This window comes from Lontra canadensis, unplaced genomic scaffold (assembly GCF_010015895.1).
Source record: "Lontra canadensis isolate GAN:19392208 unplaced genomic scaffold, GSC_riverotter_1.0 scaffold22, whole genome shotgun sequence".
NCBI classification, from domain to species: domain Eukaryota; kingdom Metazoa; phylum Chordata; class Mammalia; order Carnivora; family Mustelidae; genus Lontra; species Lontra canadensis.
Window position 1 is genome coordinate 13,130,074 of NW_022631016.1, and position 23,201 is coordinate 13,153,274.

At 47.1% G+C, this 23,201-nt stretch overlaps 1 protein-coding gene across 1 annotated transcript in view; it reads right to left on the reverse strand.

Annotated features, from left to right (window-relative positions):
* Positions 1 to 23,201, reverse strand: part of MYO10 (myosin X) — a 212,118-nt gene that overhangs the window by 25,078 nt on the left and 163,839 nt on the right. Inside the window, 7 exon segments of the mRNA XM_032861894.1 lie at positions 3,173 to 3,296; positions 4,077 to 4,943; positions 5,676 to 5,721; positions 6,089 to 6,319; positions 7,086 to 7,192; positions 13,889 to 14,003; positions 14,098 to 14,222. Of these exon segments, the coding sequence (XP_032717785.1) occupies positions 3,173 to 3,296; positions 4,077 to 4,943; positions 5,676 to 5,721; positions 6,089 to 6,319; positions 7,086 to 7,192; positions 13,889 to 14,003; positions 14,098 to 14,222 (1,615 nt within the window).

Consider the following 23,201-nt stretch of genomic DNA (forward strand, 5'->3'; position numbering starts at 1 on the left):
TGCAGTACAAAGTCATTCTATGATCTTACTGTCTCAGGTAATAAAGGTTAATGCCATTGTATGAGGCTTCTGGTGGTGGGCACCGAGCGCTGTGCGCAAGTACTAATTCATGATGTTGTACACTTGAAACTAAGATAACACTGCATGTTAGTTCTATGTTGATTAAAAACACGGTTTTAAATGATCAAGGCTATTCACGGTTGTTTTGAAGATACAGATTATACCCGTCATCGCCATAGTCATCACCTGGAGATTTTTCACTCTGTTGCTCTTAGGTTAAGAATGGGACTCACCCCCCACTATCCGTCTCCAGTTCTGGGTGCTCCCTTCATACATCATCATTTAGAGAATTTGATCAAAGCTATTAATTTCCTAACTGCAAACCCTTTAAGGAGACTATTAGGCTGCTGAAAATGCATTTATGCTCATAAAATATAATCTGGTGGTTATATTTTATCATTGGTTTCTCTGACATGTTTGGTCACAACTTTATAAATACTTTATTAAAGAGTAAATGATGATGGGTCAAAGATTAGAAGGTGACGCATTCATACAACCACTTGTTTCATTCAGCGGAGTGTGCCAAAAACCCACTTGTTTACCTCCTTGGGCTCTGCATGCTTCAATCTTAAGATTTTAATGCTTTGAATATATATTTTTTTCTAATCTTATTTGTTTTAATCAGGCAATTATGTAATAAATCAATGCCGTTATCAGAGTGACTTATAGGGACTTCTAAAGCTTACTTAGGGAACTAGAATTAAGTTAGGGGTGGGGGAAATACTACTAATAAAAAGCTTAGGGGTGCCTGGGTGGCTCAGTGGGTTAAAGCTTCTGCCTTCGGCTCAGGTCATGATCCCAGGGTCCTGGGATCGAGCCCCACATCGGGCTCTCTACTCCGCAGGGAGCCTGCTTCCTCCTCTCTCTCTCTCTCTCTGCCTGCCTCTCTGCCTACTTGTGATTTCTGTCAAATAAATAAATAAAATCTTTAAAAAAAAAAAAAAGCTTATATTTATTCTGAGACATGCATGACAAAAATTTTAAAATGCTCTGATTGGATGGTTCTTAGGTTAAGTTCCGATTTGTGACTAAATTTTTGCTTTTATTGAATAGTCTAGTGAACCTTCGATTACTCAGTTTGAATTTTTCAATCTTTTTCATTCCAGCACTCCTGTAAGAATTTCCACCAACCAATGACTTCAGGTAACAGGAAGATCTCCCCTGAAACCTGGCGGGGTTTCCCTGAGCACTTTGGGGATCTGGGGTTGAGAACAGCAGACCTTTGACAAACCAGTGACCGGCTACTTATAGCTAGCCTGATGTTGAATATAGGGGGTAAGCGCTGGGGCAGCAGCCAAAAAAGGAAACCAAAGGGAAGGGGGAAGGGGGAAGGGGGAAGGGGGAAGGGGGAAGGGGGAAGGGAAGGGGAAGGGAAGGGAAGGGAAGGGAAGGGAAGGGAAGGGAAGGGAAGGGAAGGGAAGGGAAGGGAAGGGAAGGGACGGGAAGGGAAGGGACGGGAAGGGAAGGGAAGGGAAGGGACGGGACGGGACGGGACGGGACGGGAAGGGAAGGGAAGGGAAGAAGGAAGGAAGGAAGGAAGAAAGAAATCAAATACAAATGAAAAGAAAAATGTAAGCAAAGAAGAACAGGAAAACAATTAGGGAGGACAGGGGCTATGAGAAAAGATAAATATGCCAGTAGGAGAGAGAAGCAAAGGCAAAGAACAGAAGACACAGGGAAAGGGAACACAGAATGAAAACTTTTTCATGGAGGGAAACAGAAGAAAAGGCAAAGCCAATGAGGAGAGATGGCAGCGGAAAAGAAAGCGAGGAAGAGTCAGGAAGACAGACCAGCTGACAGAGCAATGGGAAGGGAAAGGAAAGCAGAAGTGGCAGAGTGGAGGGCATCATCAGCAGGACGATGGTTCTGGTTATCCCCGCCCGTCCCCCAGATCTGGACCCTCTCCCTCATGTAGCCTGAAGCCGTGCGAGAAACCAGGCAGACCTTTCTTTCAGAGATCCATGGGAAACTCCTACCAAAACCTGGTGACGACAGTGGTTTTTCATGGTCCTTGTCACCAATTTAGAAGTCAGAGTTGAGGGGCGCCTGGGAGGCTCAGTCGGTTAAAGTGTCCAACTCTTGATTTGGGCTCAGGTCATGATCTCGGGGTCATGAGACTGAGCCCCGCATCGGGCTCTGTGCTGAGTGTGGAGCCTGCTTAAGAATCTCTCGCTCTGTTCCTCCCACCCCCACCCAGCCAAATAAAAAACCTTAAAAAAAAAAACACCAGAAATCAGAATTGAGGACACAAATGAGGCAGGACCACAAGGTCTTAATTAAGTTCCTTTCTAAAAGGAGCATACTTTGAAGCCCTTAAATATTAAGGGCCAATAAAAGACAGTCAAATTTTTTTTTTAAGATTTTATTTATTTGACAGACAGATCACAAGTAGGCAGGGAGGCAGGCAGAGAGAGAGAGGGAGAAGCAGACTCCCCGCTGAGCAGAGAGCCCGATGCGGGGCTCGATCCCAGGACCCTGGGATCATGACCTGAGCCGAGGCTTTAACCTACTGAGCCACCCAGGCGCCCCAAGACAGTCAAAGTTTAACAGCTGTCGAAATACACAACCGAAATCCTTGTCAGTAAGTGCGAGGTAGACAGCAGGTGTCATAAGCAGCCAAGGCAAGGTGCACCCCTATCTCAGATCTTTACTTTTCTCCCATGTAAAGGAAACCCTTCTAGGTTCTCTAACGCTCCTGTGGGAGGGAACGGTGCAGCTTACCATCATTACAGGCTACACTGACTGTAGCAGAAGCATGAGTGTGAAAGAGAGAAAGGAAAGGAAAAGTGTGCTTGGGGGAGGGGAGGAGGAGGTGTAGGAAGAAGGAAAAGAGCACGGAAATGAGACGGGGTGGCCAGAGAGGAGACAGGGCCTGGAGATGGTGACAGTGGCTACGTCCTCTGTCCTAATGCTGTGAGAGTCTGAGCAGCATTCTTCCTGGTATGATCTTCTCACCCATGGCATCCCTCATTCACCTCAGAGGAACTAACACCAGGTGAGCCATGGGGAGGGTCCTTCCTGGTCTCCCTCAATCAGCCTCGGTGAACACCAAACCTCAGTGGTCCATCACTCTACCTCCCCCCGCCAGAAGCCCTGGGGACACGGGTCCTACCTTTCATGTAGAGAAAGCTGTGGAAGTAAGGCAGGGTGACACAGCTATACACGGAGTCCCTCCGGTAAGAAAGTTCATCGTCTGTATCAAACCTAGAATCAAAGTCCTCTTCACTGTCTTCAAACTGGACAAGAAGGAGAGAGCCAACCGTGAGCCAAACAGAAAAGGCAAAAAAAAGTCCAGCATCTGTCAACATTGAAAAAAATAAATCTGACAGAAGCAACATGAGAATTCACACCATTCACAACACAGGGTGGTCAAGAATTACAAAATACTGACCCGTAAGGTCAAATGATCCATTGAATGGATACCCTGTGAGACACAAATATTTATCCAAAGGCTGTGCTAAAAACACGGCTGTTCAAGGGTAGAATTTTAATCAAGCCATACAAGAGTTAATTCCCTTTAAATCACTATGATAAAAAATACCTTCAAGTCTCAGAAAATCAAGGGGATATTTAATGCACAGCCAATGGGGAAAAAAGAAGTCAACTATAAATAAACCCATGGGCCGGAGAGCGCGTCTGGTAAGGCATCAAGGAGGGCAGACACAGAACGGGAGCAGACCGTGAGGCCTCCGGAACGCTGGTTCTCCTTCTCCGGTGTGCCCTTGGCCCTTCTAGTTCTAATTTAGGCCGAGCCTTAATTCCCCAACTGCTGGGAAGCTATGACAGACAGGGCTTGAGTTTCCATTTACAGTGCCCGTTTTCTTGGGCGATTCTGGGCTCTGTGTGCACATCAAGGCTCCATTTACTAATGCGACTGCTTTTGGCCAGAAAAGGGGTTTAGGATCCTCTTCAAGACCGGACTCTGGAATCTGGGCTGCCCCGGGGCACGGATCACAGACAAGGTCCGTCCCCCTGCCCCCGCACAGCCCCTGCTCCCCCCGCCGGGGTACACTCACGGAGGACTGTGCCCCTTCGGAGCTGAAGCGGTACGCCCCGGAGCTGTTGTAGGTCCCCACGGAGCAGCGGTAGTCCGGGGACCACTGGCTGCCGTACGAGTTGGAGAAGGTCACGCTGCTGCCCGAGGTGATGGCGCCGTCCTCATAGTCGTCCTGGTCGTAGTCGTAGTCGCCGTCCGGCGAGGGGAGGCCGCCGCCGCTCTGGGGCACGCGGTAGGCGGGCTCCCCGGGGGACGAGCCGCGCTCGGCCGGGGCCAGGAGCACCGTGCTGTCCGCGCTGGGGCTGGTGGGCACCACCGTGTCGTTCATGTAGGGGTCCTCCTCCGACGACTCGTCGCTCGTGCGGATGCCGCTCGTTCGCTGGTCCGAGTGGCCGTGCTCGCTGGCGTTGGGCGAATCCTTGAAGGCGTCGTCGTCGGCCTCGAAGCCCTCGTCCACCTCCTCCTCCGGGTAGGGCTGGCTGAAGTTGAAGCTGGGCTTCGCGGCACGCGCGCCCTCCGCGGGCTCCCCGAGCTCGGCCGACACCTCGCTGCCCACCGACCGCGCGCGCTCGAGGCTGCGGACGCACTCGTCGATCTCGGCGAAGTTGAGCGACTCCAGGAACTCCTGCGCCGCCCGGCACGCCTCGTCCTCCAGCCTCCTGAGCTCCTCGTCCCGCAGCCGGTGCAGCTGCTGCAGCGACGCCTCGGTCAGCGACAGCTCCTGCCGCTCCTTCAGGCGCTGCAGGTCCTCGATCTCCTTCTCCAGGCGGAGGATCTCCTCCACCTGCTTGTTTTCCTTCTGCTTCTCCAGGTCCCGGCGCAGTTCCGCTTCCCGCTGACTCTTCTGCAAGGCTTCCAGCTCTTGCCGCTTCCCGGCGGCTTCCTCCTGGGCAGGAGAGGAAGGGAGGGGTCAGCAAGGGTCGCCGGCACCAGGTCGAGCATCGCGGCTTCTTCGCGATGAAGAACCGGGCGGCGATGGGCTCTCTGTGGGCTGGACTGCGTGCCCCGTCCTCCAAACGGATGCCGAAGCCCCGGCGTCCGGAACACAGCATGTGCTATTTAGAGACGGGACTCTTAAAGAAGGGATTACGTTAGAGTAAGACCACGGGTGGGCTCTAACCCCATCTGCCCGGAGTCCTGGCAGGTGGCGGAGATTGGGACACACACAGACACACCAGGGAGGCACGCACACAAAGGCAAGAGCACGGGAGGACACAGTGAGAAAGTGGCCATGTCTAAGCTAAGGAGAGAGGCCTGGAAAGAAAGTGAGTCAGCTGACCTTCACCCTGGGGGGGGGGGGCGGTGTCTAGTCTCCAGAATCATGAAACAACACTTTTGTGTTTAATTCCTGCAGGCTGAGTGGTACTATGTTAGGGCAGGCGAACTAACACAGCAGTCACGCGGCTTTACAGAGATGCTGCTGTCCAGGTTCACATTTAAATCTTACACATTCACAAAGTTTTACTCAGTGGTAACGAGCTGCATCAGCAACGTCACCTTTAAAATCTTTCTTCTTGTATCTTTATACTTTGTTTTCCTTTTGAATCCTTCCACCCAGGTGTTTGAAGTGGGAAGGGAAGGGGCAAACGAGATAGCACGCGGTCAAGGGCATGCTTACCTGTTGAGCGCGGAGCTCAGCCTCTCTTCGTGCCCTCTCTCTTTCTCTAAAAGTGTAAAGGAAAAAGGAGGTGAAAATAACCAAAAGCAATGACACACACACACACACACCCCCCTGGAAGCACATTTCCGAGGGAGAGCTACCTTTTTAAAGAAAACTTTGCTAAACACAACTTAACAAGGTTAAAGAATGGCCCCTCTACTTCTGGTCAATTACGCATTCTGTGCATGAATTAAATACACAGAACTCGGAATTTTATATCCAAGGAATTTTATGTCCAAGCCACCAAGAGGTAATGTTTCAAACGGCAGGTTCTGCAGCATTCACTGGGAATTCTTGCTGCAAGAATGGAAATTGACCTTGTAACTCACAAGGTGTCCTTTTGCCTCATGAGAGCAGGAAAGCTAGTGTACCTCTCCTCTTCCTCCCGTTTCCTCTCTTCTTCCTCCCGTTTCCTCTTCTCTTCCTCCTCCCGTTTCTCTGCGAGCAGCTGTCTGTAAATTCTCCGAGCAATCTGACCTCGGAGTCGCTTCTGGAAAACCACAGCGGCTTTCTTCAGGTGCAGAAATCTCCTCCTCAGAAGGAATGCTCTGTAGTTCTTCTGTATGATCACCACGCAGTCCAGGACCTTTTTGTATTGCTTTCTGAAAATGAAAACAAAAGCAGAACAGGATAGCTTTTGAGGGAATGAGGCTCTGAGCTCTTCAATGAGTTTCCATTAATGCTGTAAGACAAAAGGGCCAAGTTTTGAACGTCTCATTATAGCGACAGGAGCGGACAGGAGGCCCCTGTGGACAAAACAAAACGGAAGGAAAACAAAAGCATAAGAACACACAAAACTAAAGCAAGAACCTTATCATTATCTTGGCTGAAACTAAATAAGCCCATAACCCTTAATGCTGACTTGGAAGAGTCCGGGGAGGGGCTGGACTGTAAACAGCACCAAAAAAGATTTGCTGCAGTCTCCCGTCCTCATGAGGGGGGAGAAAAAAAGGCCACAGCACCATGGTCCTGTACTTCAGAAAATGGAAGTATTTCTTGCAGCAGGCGGGTCCACAGAGACAGACAGAGCTCCAGCGCACAAGGCGAGAAGCCGCCTCACTGGGCAAACACAGGAGAGGGGAGCCCTCTGTGGACCCAACAGGCCAACAGCCAAGTCAACAGCCAGGCTGCCGAGCTTCAATACATGACACAGAGGAACTGGGTCAACAACTTAAGTATCTCTGCCCTGTCCCCTCCTGTCACTGGTCTACTGGAGACATCAGGAGGCCCTTTGCCTACGTTCCACCCGGGTCAAGCCCACTGGGCATCTGGCATCGCTAGTCAGGAGCGCTGCCCTGAGACTCTCCACAGCCTGGTCCTGATCTCCATCCAGGTGTGATGGAGGTCTCCCCTCGGTGTGCTTCTTACCGTGCCAAGTAGCCCAAGATGTGGGCCCGGATCACCATGGCTGCCCTCGTAACTTCCTCCTCCCGCTGCTTCTCCAGTTTCTGCTCCAGGGACTCTCGAAGGAAGACCTGGCCGGGGGAAAGGGAGGCATCAGAAGCCAAGAACGTGGCTGGTAACAGGAGGTTCTCGGAGTCAGAGACAGCTTCTGGAGGCCATGCTTCTCTCTCCACAAATGTGCTCCAAACAGTCAACAACAGTGGTTCTCTAGCTCCCTGTGGGGGAGGGCTGCTTTGTTTTTTTAAACTTTCCATCTGTCATGTCCTAAGATATTTGAAAAATACAGTAAAAATATATTGCTAGGAATAAAAAGCAAAGATATAGAAAATACAAGATCCCCCTGCCTTTTTTTTGGGAGGGGGGGGTTATTACATCCAACAGGCACAGAGGACCATGAAGCTGCCATCAAAGTTTATAGTCACTTAAGTGGGACAAAGAGTTTACAGACCAGCTCCAGTCCCACATAATGTGTAAGTCACAAGGAACAGAGAGATGCCCTATGTTACGAAAGGAAAGAAGGAAAGGGAGGGAGGAGGAAAAATATCCAAGAACTTTGGATTTTATGTTACTTTAATAGTGCATGGAAACTCTCTCCGCATGACTGAGAAGTCATTATGATCATGGTGTCTTGGCCTCAAAAGCTTTAATGCACATTAAAAAAAAAAAATTGTAATTCTGAGGGCACCTGTGACTCAGTCAGTGAAGTGTCTGCCTCCGGCTGAGGTCATGATCCCTGGGATGGAGCTCAGCAGATGGGGCAGGCTTTCCTGCTCAGAGGGGAGTCTGCTTTTCCCTCTTCCTCTGTCTCCCACCACCCCAGCCCCCGCACCCCTCCCCGGCTCATGCTCTCTAATAGATAAAGAAAATCTTAAAAAAAAAAAAGAAAAAAAAAAGGATGTATTTCTGAAAACGGAGTTTAAAATGAGAATTGAACCATTTTTATTCCATCTCAGTTTGACCCTCACAAGAATACCAGAATTGGGACAAAACAGATCATAGCCATTTGCTGGCCTATTTCTGGGACCAGGCGCCTCAATCCTATGCTTACTAAATAAGGAAACTGTCTTTGCTAACTGACACTCTGTATCAGAATTCCCAGTATTTGAAAGGATGTGAAAACATTAAGACCTTCTCTCAATCAAGCCAGCTTTTAATTTTATAATTTCAGATTTACTGCCTGCATGAGAAATTCTGAACTATTTCCTAGAAAAACTAGTGCCAAATATTTTCATGCTTTTTCTATGAACAGTCAGCCTGGATGCATTTCGGAGGTGGTGGGCGGGAGGCTAAGTGACACTCTCGCTCACTCATGATGCTCTGATTTATGCTTCTGTCAGTCATTCTGGCCAATAATGATGCATTATGTTTTCTTAGTAGCACAGTTTCCTAAACACTCTGCTCTGTCTCTTCCAAGACATTTAGGCAAAAAAAGCAAATAAAGAATCCTACCACCAGGTGACTCACAGAAGGCTTACCTCCTTGTGCTCTGGGTTCCCGAGCACTTGCAAACTCTACCACAAATAATTCTCCTAGAAAAGTTTCTCATACAACCCTTTTCCTATAGTTGCAATTATAGGCTCTATTGATGGATGATGCCTCTTTGGCCAAAATAAATAAATAAATAAATAATTTTTAAAAAGGCAAGTATAAAGCTTATTTATTTGAAAATAATAAGTTTCAGAACTAGGAATCTCTGAAGCAGTTTTTATCAAGACTAGACTTTCAAGAAGTATTTAAACCTCTTTGAGGCTTTTTTCAGCATTAAAGATCTTACTCTAATGCTGTAGCTCTGGTGAGTATTTAAAAGGACAAAAGTCACATCTTGGGGAAACATGATGCTGGTGGGGCTTTCACAAAACAAAATGCCAGTTCTCACGAGCAAATAGCTTTATGAAGGGAAGAGCGTGTCTCACCTTTCTGGAAGTCTACAGAATGTCTCCATTTGAATCAGAATCAGAGAAATACCTGCTTTAGTGTTAAGATTCATGCCCATCCCAAAGAGCTTTCTGCCCTACCTAGTAAATTTACTGCCCCATCATTCTCTAGATGTTCTTCAACTAACCCAAGGGGCAAACAAGTAGAGCAGAATACTCTTAGAGACCCGTCTCAGCTTAAGAACATCCACCCTGAATTCATGCAAGGACACACGGAAAGTCACATCAGTTCTCCCCGCCCAGCATCGAGCAGCGGCCATAACCCCATCTTCCTGGGACGTGGCCAAGATGGAGCCAGGGCGACCCAGCAACTGACTGCGACGGGAAGTGCTGCCCTGAGTGGGCGCCATCGAGCAGTTCAGCAAAGGGCAGTGCCCACTCCAGGGACTGCCCTGGGGAACTCAACTCAACATACAGTATGAACAATTTCATCTGGCCTTTTTTTATCTTTATCCCAATAGCTCAAGAGCCCAAGGATTATTCCAGGAAGATGTCTTTATAAGCAGTACCTCTTGCAGGCTTTGTGGCCACAGAACAGAGGGAAAAAAGTCTGGCAACAGAGTCCACTTGGTCAGAAAAATGAAATGTATCAGTCACAGAGAAGTGGGAAGAATCAAAACCAGATCACCCTCAACTCAACCTCACAGCGGGGACACACAGGGAAATGTTCTGGACGGGCTGTTCACAGGAGGTCCAGTCAGGATTTCTGGCTTCTTTAGGAATGCTTCCCCAGAAGATACGAGTTCTTGCCTTCCAAGAACTAAATGTGTTTTTATGTGAGCCAACTAATTCAGACGCGTTTAACTCCTCGACTACAACACTGTCGACGTTTCCCTGTCATGTCTGGTGGGAATTTCTCTGCCAGAAGATTCAGATGTTCATTAGTTGTCAAGGCTTTAAATGCAAAGACCTTCTGGCAGCAACACTGACCAAAACACACACTAGTGTATGATTAAGTCAAACAGTGGTCAAGGTCAAAGCTATTTAGTGGACATGACTCAAATGCTCTGATGTTTACATTTTCTTCCCAATGTTTCTGTCAACTCTCAAGTTTCCGTCCTACTTCTACCTCCAACTGGTCACCAATTAAAGTTTAACTCCTCTTTAAAGATGTCCTCATCTTGAATGCTTCCCTGACATTTCAGTCCACAGTGAGGTCTCTCTTAGAGAAGCAGTGTTTTTATGCCTAGAGATGACACCATATGATTTACTGGTGGCACGTGGAGGTCTTCTCTCCCAGGAACATAATAAGCTGAAGGGCAATGTCATTATGTCTCTGTGTCCCCTGTGCTATGCCTGGGTTCAAGCCTTGCTTGGACCTCATTTCCATAATGTAACTGTAATTGTATGTTAAGTTGGATTGGTTCCTGAGAGCTCAAAGAAGAGACCAGTATTGTCTGAGACATCATGATATTTGGTGTTATTCCACTGTATAAGGCAGTGGGATAGGAGGAGGGTATCCACTGAGAAAGAACTCAGTATCTTTTTGATTATAAAGTCAGAGCAGGTGACATTGTATTGTCAAGTGTTCCATTTTAACTGTCTTTAGAAAGTTTCCCCGAGGGACTAAATGGGTGATACCCTCATTCCATCCCTTACAGTTTTTCAGCGCTCACCAGACATTGCCTGAACTCCTACTCTGTACACTGTGTAGAAGAATGAACAATTTACGCTGTCCCCTGGGTGATCGTAGAGAAGTCAACAGGCAACACCAAGATGGCAGGAGAGCATGCTGAATGTCACAACGGGACTGATGTAGAGGACAGAGGGGGCTTGACTCAGTTTGGGGGTGTATTTTTCGTGCAGGGTGCAATGGAGAATGTCAAAAAGGATTCCTGTCCAAGTCCATGTCTAAGCGGACACTGGAAGGATGAGTTAGATAAATAGGGGGTAAAGTGGGGACCAGAGGGAGGAGAATTCCAGGCAGAAAGACCTATAAACCTGTGAGGACACATCCTGAGATGACCCCCAATGACTTACACCCGGGTTTAATCCTGCAAATGTGGGTGGAAACGGACTTCCTTCTAGCAAACAGAACACAAGAAAGTGACGGGATATCACTTCTGTGAACATATGAATTATAAAGACTCCGGCTGAGAAGACCACAGCCAGACTCTCCTGCCAGCCTTAAAGAAGTGAGCCGCCCTGTTGTCAGACGGATCACGTGGTCAGAAACTGCTGGGGCCTCTGGGAGCTCAGAGTAGCGTGGGGTGGTAGCCAGCAAGAAAACAAGGACCTCAGTCCTACAGCTACGAAGAACCAGCTGCTGGCACCGCATAAGCTTGGAAGACGACCCCAAGCTCCAAAAGGGAATGCAACTGCAGCTGACACGGACTGCAGCTTGGGAGACCCTGACAGAGGCCCTGGTGAGGCCGTGCCGGGAGCCCTGACCCATGATACCGTGGGGGGATTAAAACGTGTGCTGTTAGAGCAGGTACGTCAGTGGTAGCTTCTTACACAGCAACAGATAACCCAACCCCTTTGCATGCCGTCGTTACCCTGTTGGATATTTGGATCTTAAATCCCTGCCAGGGTGAAATTGCTCTAGAGGAGAAGAGCCTGGGCTGCCTGGGTGGCTCGGACGGATGAGCACGCGACTCTCGATTTCAGCTCAGGTCATGATCTAAGGGTCCTGAAATCAAGATGGAGCTCCACATCAGTAGGGAGTCTGCTTGAGGGAGTCTCTCTCTCTCTCTGCCCTCCTTCCAACTCTTTCTCTCTAAAGTAAAGAAATCTTAAAAAAAAAAAAAAAAAAAGTTAAGAGTAGAAGAATAGGTCCATTCTACACTTTCCTTTACTGTGTGTCCCCACACTATCCCCCATCCTCGTCACTGATGTGACGAATGTCTGTGCCCTCTCCATCCCTGATTCGGACGCAGGACCTCTAGATAGTAATTAGATTTGGATGATGTCAGGAGGGTTGGGCCCCCTGGTGGGATTCATGCCCTCTAAGAGAAGGGAGAGGAACCACAGCTCACCACGGTGGGAGGACCCTGCTCGCAGACTTGCAGCCTCCCGAAGTCTGAGAAATGAACCTCCATTCTTTAGTCACCCAGTCGGTGCTGTGCTGTTAGAGCAGTGCAAATGGACTGAGCCAGTCAGAAAGTCTCCCTCCTCACCACCCCCCTCTTTTTTGAGAGCAAGAGAGTGAACTGGAGTAGGGAGGAACAAAGGGAGAAACTTTTTTTTTTTTTTTTTAAGATTTTATTTGACAGAGAGAGACAGCGAGAGAGAGAACACAAGTGGGGGAGTGGAACAGGGAGAAGCAGGCTTCCCACAGGGTGGGGAGCCCGATGCAGGGCTCAATCCCAGGACCCCGGGATCAGGAGACATTAAACAGCCTCCACACTCAGGGCTGAGCCCAACATGGGGCTCAAGCATGATCCTGAGATGATGACCTGAGCCGAAATCAAGAGCTGGACAGTCAACTGACTGAGCCACCCAGGGGCTCCCTTTCTCCCCCATTTTTTAAACAATTTTTTTTTTTTTTAGATTTTATTTATTTATTTGACAGACAGAGATCACAAGTAGGCAGAGAGGCAGGCAGAGAGAGAGAGAGAGGAGGAAGCAGGCTCCCCGCAGAGCAGAGAGCCCCATGTAGGGCTTGATCCGAGGACCCTGGGACCATGACCTGAGCTGAAGGCAAAGGCTTCAACCCACTGAGCCACCCAGGCACCCCTCCCCCATGTTTTAAAGAAAGAAATTCTCTGGTTAAAAACAATGTAATAGGAGTGGAAACTTCAAAATACTTTTCGGATGGTGCATTGCTACTGGGAAGGCCAGGAGGATGAGGCATGAGGACTGCCTCTTACTTTCAAGTCCCTCCAAACACTCAACAGTCAACCCCTCAGCTGCTTGCCTTTCCGTGACAAGTCACATTTCTGTCTTCCTGTGTGACGAGGCCCAGAGTGGAGGGAAGTAAAGGAGTGAACGGCAAAGGAAGATTCCGGCAGTTCCCCGATACAAGGAGGACAGCTCACACGACCAATGTGATGGCTAACTTTTGCTGTTGAGGCCAAACTGTCCGCCCCTCAGCTCCTGTCTGGAACAAACGGGATCCAGGCCTCATCTCAGCCACACCAGCATGTTCCAAACATGACCTTCGCTCGGTCTTCTAGACTGGATTTTTTTCAGCCTACGAGATCTCAGAGTGTTGGCCAGTCTCTGGCCCCGACAGCTCCCAGGGGGGCAGGGACAGCATTCAGAGTACCAACAGTCAGAAGGGTCTGGGCTCTCGCCTCTCTGAAGTCAGAGGCTGCCCGGCACTTCCTGGAACTGAACTGCCCATCAGCCCAAATGTGCTGACTGCCCGCAGGAAAACACGCACACACACACACACACACACACACGCACACACACACACACAGACACACAGAGACACACACACGTACACACCGAGCCCCAGGTTTCAGGAAACAGAGTTCCTGACAAGTCAAGGACTTCAGATACAACATTAACTGTCTTGACAACAAAAGACTATGGTGGGCATGGCACCATATCGTCCCCCAAGTTCAAAAATCATAAAAATCATTTGTTAGCAGTCACACAGGACACCTGCCCCAACTCGCCCAGGAGTTTGATGGGATGAATTTTTTTTTTCCTTTAAGATTTTATTTATTTATTTGAGAGAGAGAGAGAGAGAGAGAGAGAATGAGTGGGTGGGGAGGGGCAGGCAGGGGGAGAGGGAGAAGCAGGCTCCCCACGGAGCAGGGAGCCTGCCATGGGGCTCCATCCTAGGACCCCAGGATCGTGACCTGAGCAGAAGGCAGACGCTCCACCAACTGAGCCCCCAGGTGCCCCCACCAGACGAATGCCCTCTGTCTGTAATCTTACCTTGGTCTTGCCCAGCTGCCACTCGCTGTGGGAGGCGTCGTAGAGCTGCAGCAGGGCCGTGCACTTCCCCCTGATGTCCTCAGGCACAGCTGCGTTCCGCATCAGCACCTTATACCTGCCGCGGAAAGACGCCCCACGTCACCTTTTGCTACAATCCCTTTTCCACAGCTGCTCTGAAAAGAAAGCGGATCTATGCAGCCCCGCCTTGCCTTTTGTAGAAATCCTGGAAGGGCCTCCGGACTGCGTAGCCTGCCTTCCGGATCCTCACCGTCTCCAGCATCCCGGAATACCGCAGCTGATTCAGCACGACTGCCTGGTCGAACTGCTCTGGCATCTAGAACGTGAGAAATGGTGAAAAGATAAAAGGGAACAAGGACATCCCGCAACCCCCGCACCCCGATTCGCCCGCTGGGACCTATTACTGGACTTCAGCAGCCATCCCCAAGCCCTTCCTCCCTGCCCTTAAATTTCCTGAAGTCCCAGACTTCACATCATCTCATCAGTAAATACGATCAATACCATTTCTTAATATAACCACAACGCCATTGTCAGATCTTAAAAGAGACCAGTAATTCCTAGTATTAATCTCCATGTTCCCATTTCTGACTGTTTTAACAAGGATCATAAACATACTGCCATTTTTAACACTGTTTTTCAAAGAACCTAAAAAGTGTCATCTGATGTCACTTTATTTACTTTTTGAACTTCCATTTCCAGGAACTGAAAGGCAATTTTTCTAGTCAAAGAATAGAGGGACCCAGTGAGGGATGGAGGGAGGGGTGGGTGAGGTTGGGGTGGGGATTGGGGGGAGAGAAAGCACACCAGTGGAGGAAAAGGGACAAAAATAGAGTTCTAGATTTCTCAGTATCTAGTCAAATCCTCCGTGTGCTGAAAGCTCTACACAGTGATCCCTAGGTAAATGAATCCCAGAAAATCCAAACCAAAGACAGACCAAAAAAAAAAAAAAAAAAATTTTATTAAACCAAAACTTCGTGTCCTGAAATGTGTTCTCTTATCCACGCCACTGCCAAACAATCTGGCAGTGTGGACAGGACAATTGTCTTTCAGGGGAAAGCCCAAAATAGGCCGCTTACCACTTGCGGCTTTTTGGGCAATGATTTGTTTTTCAATCCAAACAGCCATTCCCTTGAACTAATTTGTACTTTATCCTACACAACTGTGAATAAAATGACTGAAAAGGAGCAGAAGAGAATGGAAGGTCACCGTCAAAAAGTGGAAAAAAAAATGGCTTAAATTTGCAGTCCTTAAAAGCACGGTCATTAACACAAATTTAGGCTTAAAGCCACGTTCTCCCGCAGGCTCCCCAAACTAGCAAAGAATAAATCTGAAGAATGTTCTGCCAATCTCTCCTACAGCTTGTGATGGGACAGCCTGAATATCATCTCGCGCAGGCGGGCCTCTCTTATGTTTAATTTAATCCCTTCTACAAACAATGTGGTCAACTTGTCTTTACTCAGCAGTATTCTACCCGAGTACAGCCAATAAAGTAGGGCAAATGTCCAAAAAAGTGTGGCTCCCCGGTTTTTAGTCTTGATTATTTAAATATCCCTGGAAAAGTAAGAAAAACATAAAAATAAGAAAAATCAGCCTTGGTTACTCGTATGCCTTATCTTTATGTTATAAAAAATGGAGAGAGGCAACGGTTCTAGAGGCAGTCGGTTAACATGCTTCCATTCTATTATCTGGACTATAATCTGGGCAGCAGCCGTCCACAAAGACTAGCACAGAGCGAACGTAAAACACACACAGAATAAAGCATCAGGCTTACTCGACTTTGTTAATTTCATAATCAGACACCAACTAATTTAATATTCCATCACTGGACGCTCAAAGACTTTTCTTAATCTCTCCCCATTCCTGAACCACCCGGTTTTTTCGTGCGTCTTTTCTTCCAATCCTTATTTAACAACGTCACCACAATTCCTTAGTTTGGCACCAGTTCCTAGAATGTCCTAAAAAATATTAGAAAGGGACCCCCACTCCATCCAAAAAAAGTTCATCTGCACTCACCATCTTCAGCCTCTCCAAGGAACATTCCACCTTTGGCTTGGCTCTGGGGCCAAAATTCATATGGAAAACGCCTGCCACACTGACCTTTCTGCCACAGCTAAAGACACTGAACAATAATGAACACCATTCCTGTGCTTTAAAAAGTGCTCGGTTGCCATGACAACCCCTTCCATTCTCGGGCTAATTAGGGTGGTGTGGTTGTAGGATTTCGTACAGCCCAGGGAGGGAGGCAGGGAGGGAGGGAGCCACCAGGAGTGGCCGCTCCTTCCAGGCTCGCACTTCGATTGTGTTTCTGGCCCTTCCTAGTAATTTAACCAGGGAGGAGGGATCTAGAGGCAGAATGTCGCCAGGGGCAACCCGCACAGCACTCATGAGTTTGGGGAGGGTGGGTAAGCCTGTATTTCCATCAGTGCTTCTCTTTTTAATTTCTACTTCCTTCTCTGGTGAATTTAATGTTCAAAGATGACCCAGCTGGGGGCTGGCCACGTCACAGCTTACAGGCATTTTCCTTCCCAAACTTCCCCAGCGCACACGTCTTCCCTGGGAACTAGTCTTCCAGGGCTGGAATTTGCTCTGACGGTGGCTGACTCAAGTACTGATGGCAGCAGATAACATGGACTTTGCAAGTAACAGTTATAAAACAGTCAGGGCTTTAAACACCTACTATGTGCAAGGGTCCATGGTTCGTGCTTGAAGACCAAAAAGGGGGGGGCCTAGATTTTTTTTTCCTTTAATCAACAACCCCCGCCAGGGTGCTGCATTTATTACAACTGATGAACCCACACCGGCCCACCACCAGCACCCGGAGCCCACACTTTTGTGGGCTCGCTATTGCGCAGCAAAGGGGTCTGACGCACAAGGACATACATCCACCATTAGAGGAGTTAGAGGGTCATACAGAGTAGTTCCACGGACCTAAAAATCCTCTGGGATCCGCCTACTCATTTCTACCTCCCCCAACTCCTGGGCAAGCACTAATCTTTTCAGGCTCCCCTTAATTGCTTTTTTTAACATTTAATTTTTAATTTTTTTTTTTAAGATTTTTAAATTTATTTGAGACAGAGAGAGAGAGCACGATCAGAGGGTGGGGGAAGGCAGGGTAGAGAGAGAAGCAGACTCCCCGCTGAGCAGGGAGCCCAACATTTAATTTTTTAAAGAGCAGTTTGAAGTTCCCAGGGATATTGAGAGGAAGATCCAGAGATTTCCGTCAGGCCCCTGCCCTCACATGCGTAGCCCCACAAGGGCTGCATTGTTTCTCAGAACCCTTCCATTTAGAAGGGTGGCAGGTATACAACCCTCATTCCTTACATAGCAGAAAGCCGCATATAAAACCATATCAAACATTAAAATTAAGCTCCTCAGGAATGCAGAAGAAAGCCAAGTATGAGGACATGGGGAGACACATAATTTGAACCCAGGTCTGACCCAGCATCTGGGCTCTACCACCGGTTCACTGCTGCAGGGGAACGGCCCTTCTACGGAGAACGCAGCACAGACAACAGCGACGAGGCAGAATGAGAACCCGGCATGTCCCGTGGTTAGTCTGGGACAGAGCAGGGTGCGGGGGACCTGGGCGGCTGTGCTTCTTGTGTCCAGCTTTGATGGCAACTGTTTTCCAGATAAGGAGCCAACCGCGGCTTAGGGTGAGAGATAAATGCAGCCAGACCTGAGGTGTACAAGGATCCCTTTGTTGGCAGCGTCAAAACGGGAAACAAGACCGGACGAGTGCCGGGGGTATTCTAATAATCGGGCACGTCAGGAAATACTATGCAGCCATTAAGACCAAGACCACGTGAAAGCCGCACCAGTAGACTCCCAGGCCTTTGGCAAACTGAGAAAAGATGCAGGAAAGTATGCATAACAGTCTCATTTTTGTAAAACAATGACCTCAGCAAAAAAACCCAAAGGAACAACAATAACAACAAACCACCAAAACCCAAAAAAACCCCCTGCCTTATTTATTGTATGTGCATGAAGATACAAGCATACGTCGTTTTATCATGCTTCACAGACCCTGTGTTTCTCACAAACTACAGGTTTGTGGCAAAGCTGTGTCAAGTCTGTTGGCACCATCTTCCCAACAGCATTTGCTCCCTTTGTCTCTGTGTCACATTTGGATGATTCTTGGAATATCTCAAACTTTTTCACTGTGACCAGTGATTATGACTTGCTATAAGCTCAGATTAAATTAAGTATTATACTTTTTTAAAGACATAATGCTACTGCACACTTAAAGGACTACAGAATAACTTAAGTCTAATGTTAAATGTTGTGGGAAACCAAAACAGTCATCTCACTTGCTTTTTTTGACATTCACTTCATTGCAGAGGTCTGCAACCAAACCCGCAGTATCTCTGAGGTCCTCCTGTCTAAGTCTAGGTACACATGTGCAGAAAAGCACAGGAACACTCATGCTCGGTCCTTTCTGGGACAGGGGGTATTGTTGTGGACGCTGGGAAGAAAGGTTGCTAGGAATAAAAGGGAATGAAAAATTAGGCTGCACTGAACGAAGAAAATAATCATGTATATACAATATGATTATTCTTCTACTTGGCTATATATCTTTGAAGATATTTAATAAACATTTTTTTTAACAAGGTAAAAACCCAGATATTGAGTGGATTCTAATGGCCCTGTACAGAATAGAGGGAAGGGAAAGAGAAGGAGAAAGATCAAGTGTGCAGCTCCGAGAAAGATACTTAAAGTAGAAATAAGCTAAACGGCCACCAACAAATGAGGGCTTAGGGGTGCCCAGCTGGCTCAGTCGGTAGAGCATGTGACTCTTAATCTCGGGGTCATGAGTTTGAGTCCCACAGTGGGTGTAGATTACTTAAAAAAAAAAAAATGAAAACAAAACAAAAAAACCCAAAGGAATGGATAAATAAAATAGACCTATCTATTCACACAATGAAGTATTATTTGGTCTGAAAAGGAACAAAACACTAAAACACGCTACATGAACCCTTAGAACATTATACTAAGTGGAAGAAGCCCGTCACAAAAAATCATGTGCGTATTATAGGACTCCATCCGTATGAGATGTCCAGAAAGGGAGCTGTAAAGACACTGAGTCGTGGCTGCCTAGAGCTGGTGGAAGCAGTGGGGGTAGGTATGTGTCGGGGGGGGGCGGGATGGGGGGGAACAGGCCAACAGTAGGGCGTTTCTTTGTGAACTGATGAGAAAGTTCTAAAATGGCCAGTGGTGATGGGAGCACATTATTCATGAATATATAAAAACCCACCAAACTGTACACTTCAGATGGGTCAACTGTAGGTATGTGAATTCTATCTCAACAAAGCCAGTTTTTTAAAAAGTCTTTTAAAAGCCACACAAGACATGGAGGCATTTAAAATAGATAAGCAGTGGGGCGCCCGGGTGGAGCAGTTGGTTAAGCGTCCCACTCTTGGTTTCAGGTCAGGTCTTATTTCAGGTCCTGGGATCCAGCCCTGGTTTGGGCTCTGTGCTCAGCACGGAGTCTGCTTGAGATTCACTCTCCCTCTCTCTCTGCCCCTCCTGCATGTGCTCACTCCCTCTAAAATACATATGTAAATCTTAAAACATAAATAAATAAAAATTTGAAAAATAAAATGGACAAGCAGCAATGGATGTGGAGGGAGTCTTCCTGGAGACAGGATTGAATGTATTTGTACAGGTAAGTCAGTTCTACAAATAATGATGATGATGATGATGATGATGATGATGATAATTGGGAAAACTATTTTCCCCTACCACCTTAAAAAGTAAGATTTCAGAATGTCCAGACGCAAATGACTGATTAGCAGAACATGCTAAGACCTACCCCAAAATCCAGTTATAAGCCAGCCCTATCTTCTGCGGATTCAAGTCTAAATAAAGGGTAAGAGATGTGCCGATACACAGGGACCCAGGACAAGGGAGGCTCTTCACAACCAGAGACAGAAATAAACGCATTTATGCATTAATGAATCTGATTACCCCGAACACTACCTAGCCTTTCATAATTTCATATATACTGCATAAATAAGGATGTCAGAGATTCTGGAAATTGCCCCCTGTCTACAGTACAAGGACATTCAATCCGTGCTTACAGAAGAAAACAGAGCGAGTTCATTACCGATAGACCCTCAAAGTTCTCATGCTTCTCAGCATTTGAGAGATGTCTCAGGAACCAGGCGAGGAGCCCTGAGAACTCAAAAAGAGTGGGAACCTGGCTTGCCATACAGAGGCCCACTGGGTATGGGGGGGGGCAGTCAGGACTCCAGGGAGAAGGCATTTCTCTACTCTTATCTGGGGGGGGCAGGTTAGGATAGATGATTCCATTATAGACAAGGAAACTCGAAGTTCCTTCCTTAGACTGAGAGCAACCTTCCAGGTAACAGCATGAAATGCACCTGCCCCTGTTTGGACCCAACAAACATTTGGGTCCAGATTGGAGACTGGATCTAATCTGCTTAGAAAATAACATGGCAGCAAAGCATAGGCCTGAAACCAAACATGGGATCTGAGCATTATACCAACAAGTGCCTTCCTTACTGTCCTTAGTAGCTCAATAGAAAAAAAAATTTTGACTTTCTATCTTATAAGACTTTATTTCCCACCCCTCTGGTAAACTTTCTCAAAGTGAGTAGTGTAACATTCTAAAATTAAAGAGTTCTATTTTTCCTGTTTTGTTTTTTTTTAATGGATCCTGACCTAGTTTCTCTATGTGAAATATCTTCGCCTTTATTTACACACATATTAGGTCTGCAACTGAGGGACTTATCTCATAGCCCACATTATGTTGGATTAGTCCCTGCCATCTTAAGGAATAGAAAACAATCTATTTAGTAAAAAGAACCCTTATATGATTCTTTATTTTGGTAAAGAGTAGGGGAAAGGCCCAACTAACCTTAAATAGAGAGGATTTACTATCTTAGGTGTATTTGTATTACCATTACTGGATATACTTTTACTCTATTCACCTTTAAACATTAACCTCGCCTCTGATAACCCTTCTTCAACTGCAGAAAAATCCAAGGTTCCAGAAAGGCTTATCCAAAGTCAATTACATTACACTAATAAACTATCATTCCCAGCCCTGTAAATGACTGAGAAAGTCTTACAATGGGACGCCTGTCCTCACCTTACTAATTAACCAAAAAATTAATTAAAAAAAAAAGATGCAAGACCTCTCCATCTTTATTTGCTGTGTTTGCTACATCAAACTATCAAAAGCGGTCCATAAATATTGAACCCAAGTTTATTGTGCTTTGAAGAGCTTTCAAAAGCGGGGTTACTAAACCGGCAATATAATTTTCCTGACCTTGAATGGGCACTAAACAAAAGCCCATTAAACTAGCGACAAAAGCTCTTTGTACTTACATCAGTCATTTCACTCCCGGGCTGTTAAACACTTTGCACGGTTGTTGCCGCTCACTGACTTCACTTCGGAGCGGAGAGGCAGAAACTAAGTTCCCCTAGAGAAGAGGCAACTCCCCGCGTCCCCCCGCCCCCACCCCAGGTGAGGAACAGGAAGCAACACGTGACATTGACTGCCAAACGCTGTGGTCAGTCCTGGAGGTCAGATCAGAGAGCATGGAAATTTCTCCCTCCTGGGGCATAGGCTTCACGCCACAGCCCCCCTGGCTGAGCACAGTCTCCAAACGCTGGACTATTACACCTGGAAGCGGCTGCATTCACCTCAGAGCCTCACAAACGCCCACTGCTCAACAGGAAAGGAGGAGCCAGACCAGAGAAAACACACACACACACACACACACACACACACGCACACGCACGCACACTTACAGAATCTTTTCCAAGGCGTAGTCCCCTGGTTAACCAACTCCCAGCACACACCACACCAAACTAAGGCAAAGGCTCCAATTTCCCATTCAAGGCCCCGCCATATGGCTCCAGTCTGCCTTCAGTCAACACACAGCTAGGTCAACACAACATCTTGTTCACATTCTAGAGAACCCTAGATGTTTCTGGACTAAAGCTGTCACTTCCTGTCCTCCTCAGCCAGAGCTAGCCTCGCCACCTAGATGTTCTCCCGTGGTCTCTGTTGAGTTTCACGGATATTTTAGGGGTCTCCCATACACACCCTCTTCAATGCATAAATCTGTTCCTGAGGCATCTGACTGCTGCCATCTGTCACCTCGCCTTCCCTTGGTAGCACATGTGTACTTGCTTTAGGATGTGACCTCGAACATGCATCTTTTCATGTATTTTTGCATGTGTGTCTGTTAGACATACCCGTGTGAAGTCCCCATTAGATGATACATTCCCTCAGGGGAGGGTCTGAATTTTATGAATTTGTCACTAACTTGCCTCCCTGATATACCACATACATACGCACTTAAACTACGGTGTTGCATAAATAAAACTGTGGTTCTCTTTACAGCCTTTTCCAATGTACTTATTTGGCAAGGACTCAGAAATAATACCAAAAGACCGTTCGTAAGAGGAAAAATTGATTAACTTCTCTGTGAAAGACACTGTTAAGACAATGAAAAGACAACACACTGGGAAAATATTTTTAAAATATTTATCTGAAAAATACCATATCCAATATAGGGATATCCAATACAGGGATGATTACCACTCAAGAATATGAAAACCACCACCCGATGTAAAAAGGAGGGAAAAGATCTGGACACTTCACCAAAGAAGATTTAGGGAGAGCTACTGAGCATATGGAAAGATACTCCATTTAGGAAATTGCTGATTAAAACAATGACACCACCACACACCTGCTAGAATGATTAAACCCGGAAAACTGAAAATACCCAGTGATGGCAAAGATACAGGAATAGTAATTCGTAGTTGGTTGGATGCAAAATGATAGTCAACTTGGAAGACAGTTTCTCATAAAGCTAAACACCGTTTTCTATGATCCAGCAAGCGTGTTCCTAAGGATTTAGCCAACCAAACCGAATGCACAACACCCGCAGGTTGAATGTTCACAACAGCTTCATTCACAGCTGTCAAAATTCAGAAGCAATCAGGATGTCGTCCAGTAGGTGAACGGCCAAAGAAACTGTGGCACAGCCGTTATCACGGAACAGCATTCAGAGATTTTTTTTTTTTAAAGATTTTATTTATTTATTTGACAGACAGAGATCACAAGTAGGCAGAGAAGCAGGCAGAGAGAGAGGAGGAAGCAGGCTTCCCGCTGAGCAGAAAGCCCGATGCGGGGCTCGATCCCGGGACTCCGGGATCATGACCTGAGCCGAAAGCAGAGGCTTTAACCCACTGAGCCACCCAGGCGCCCCAGCATTCAGAGATTTTTAAAAGATACCGAATTTCCCCAAAACCTGGA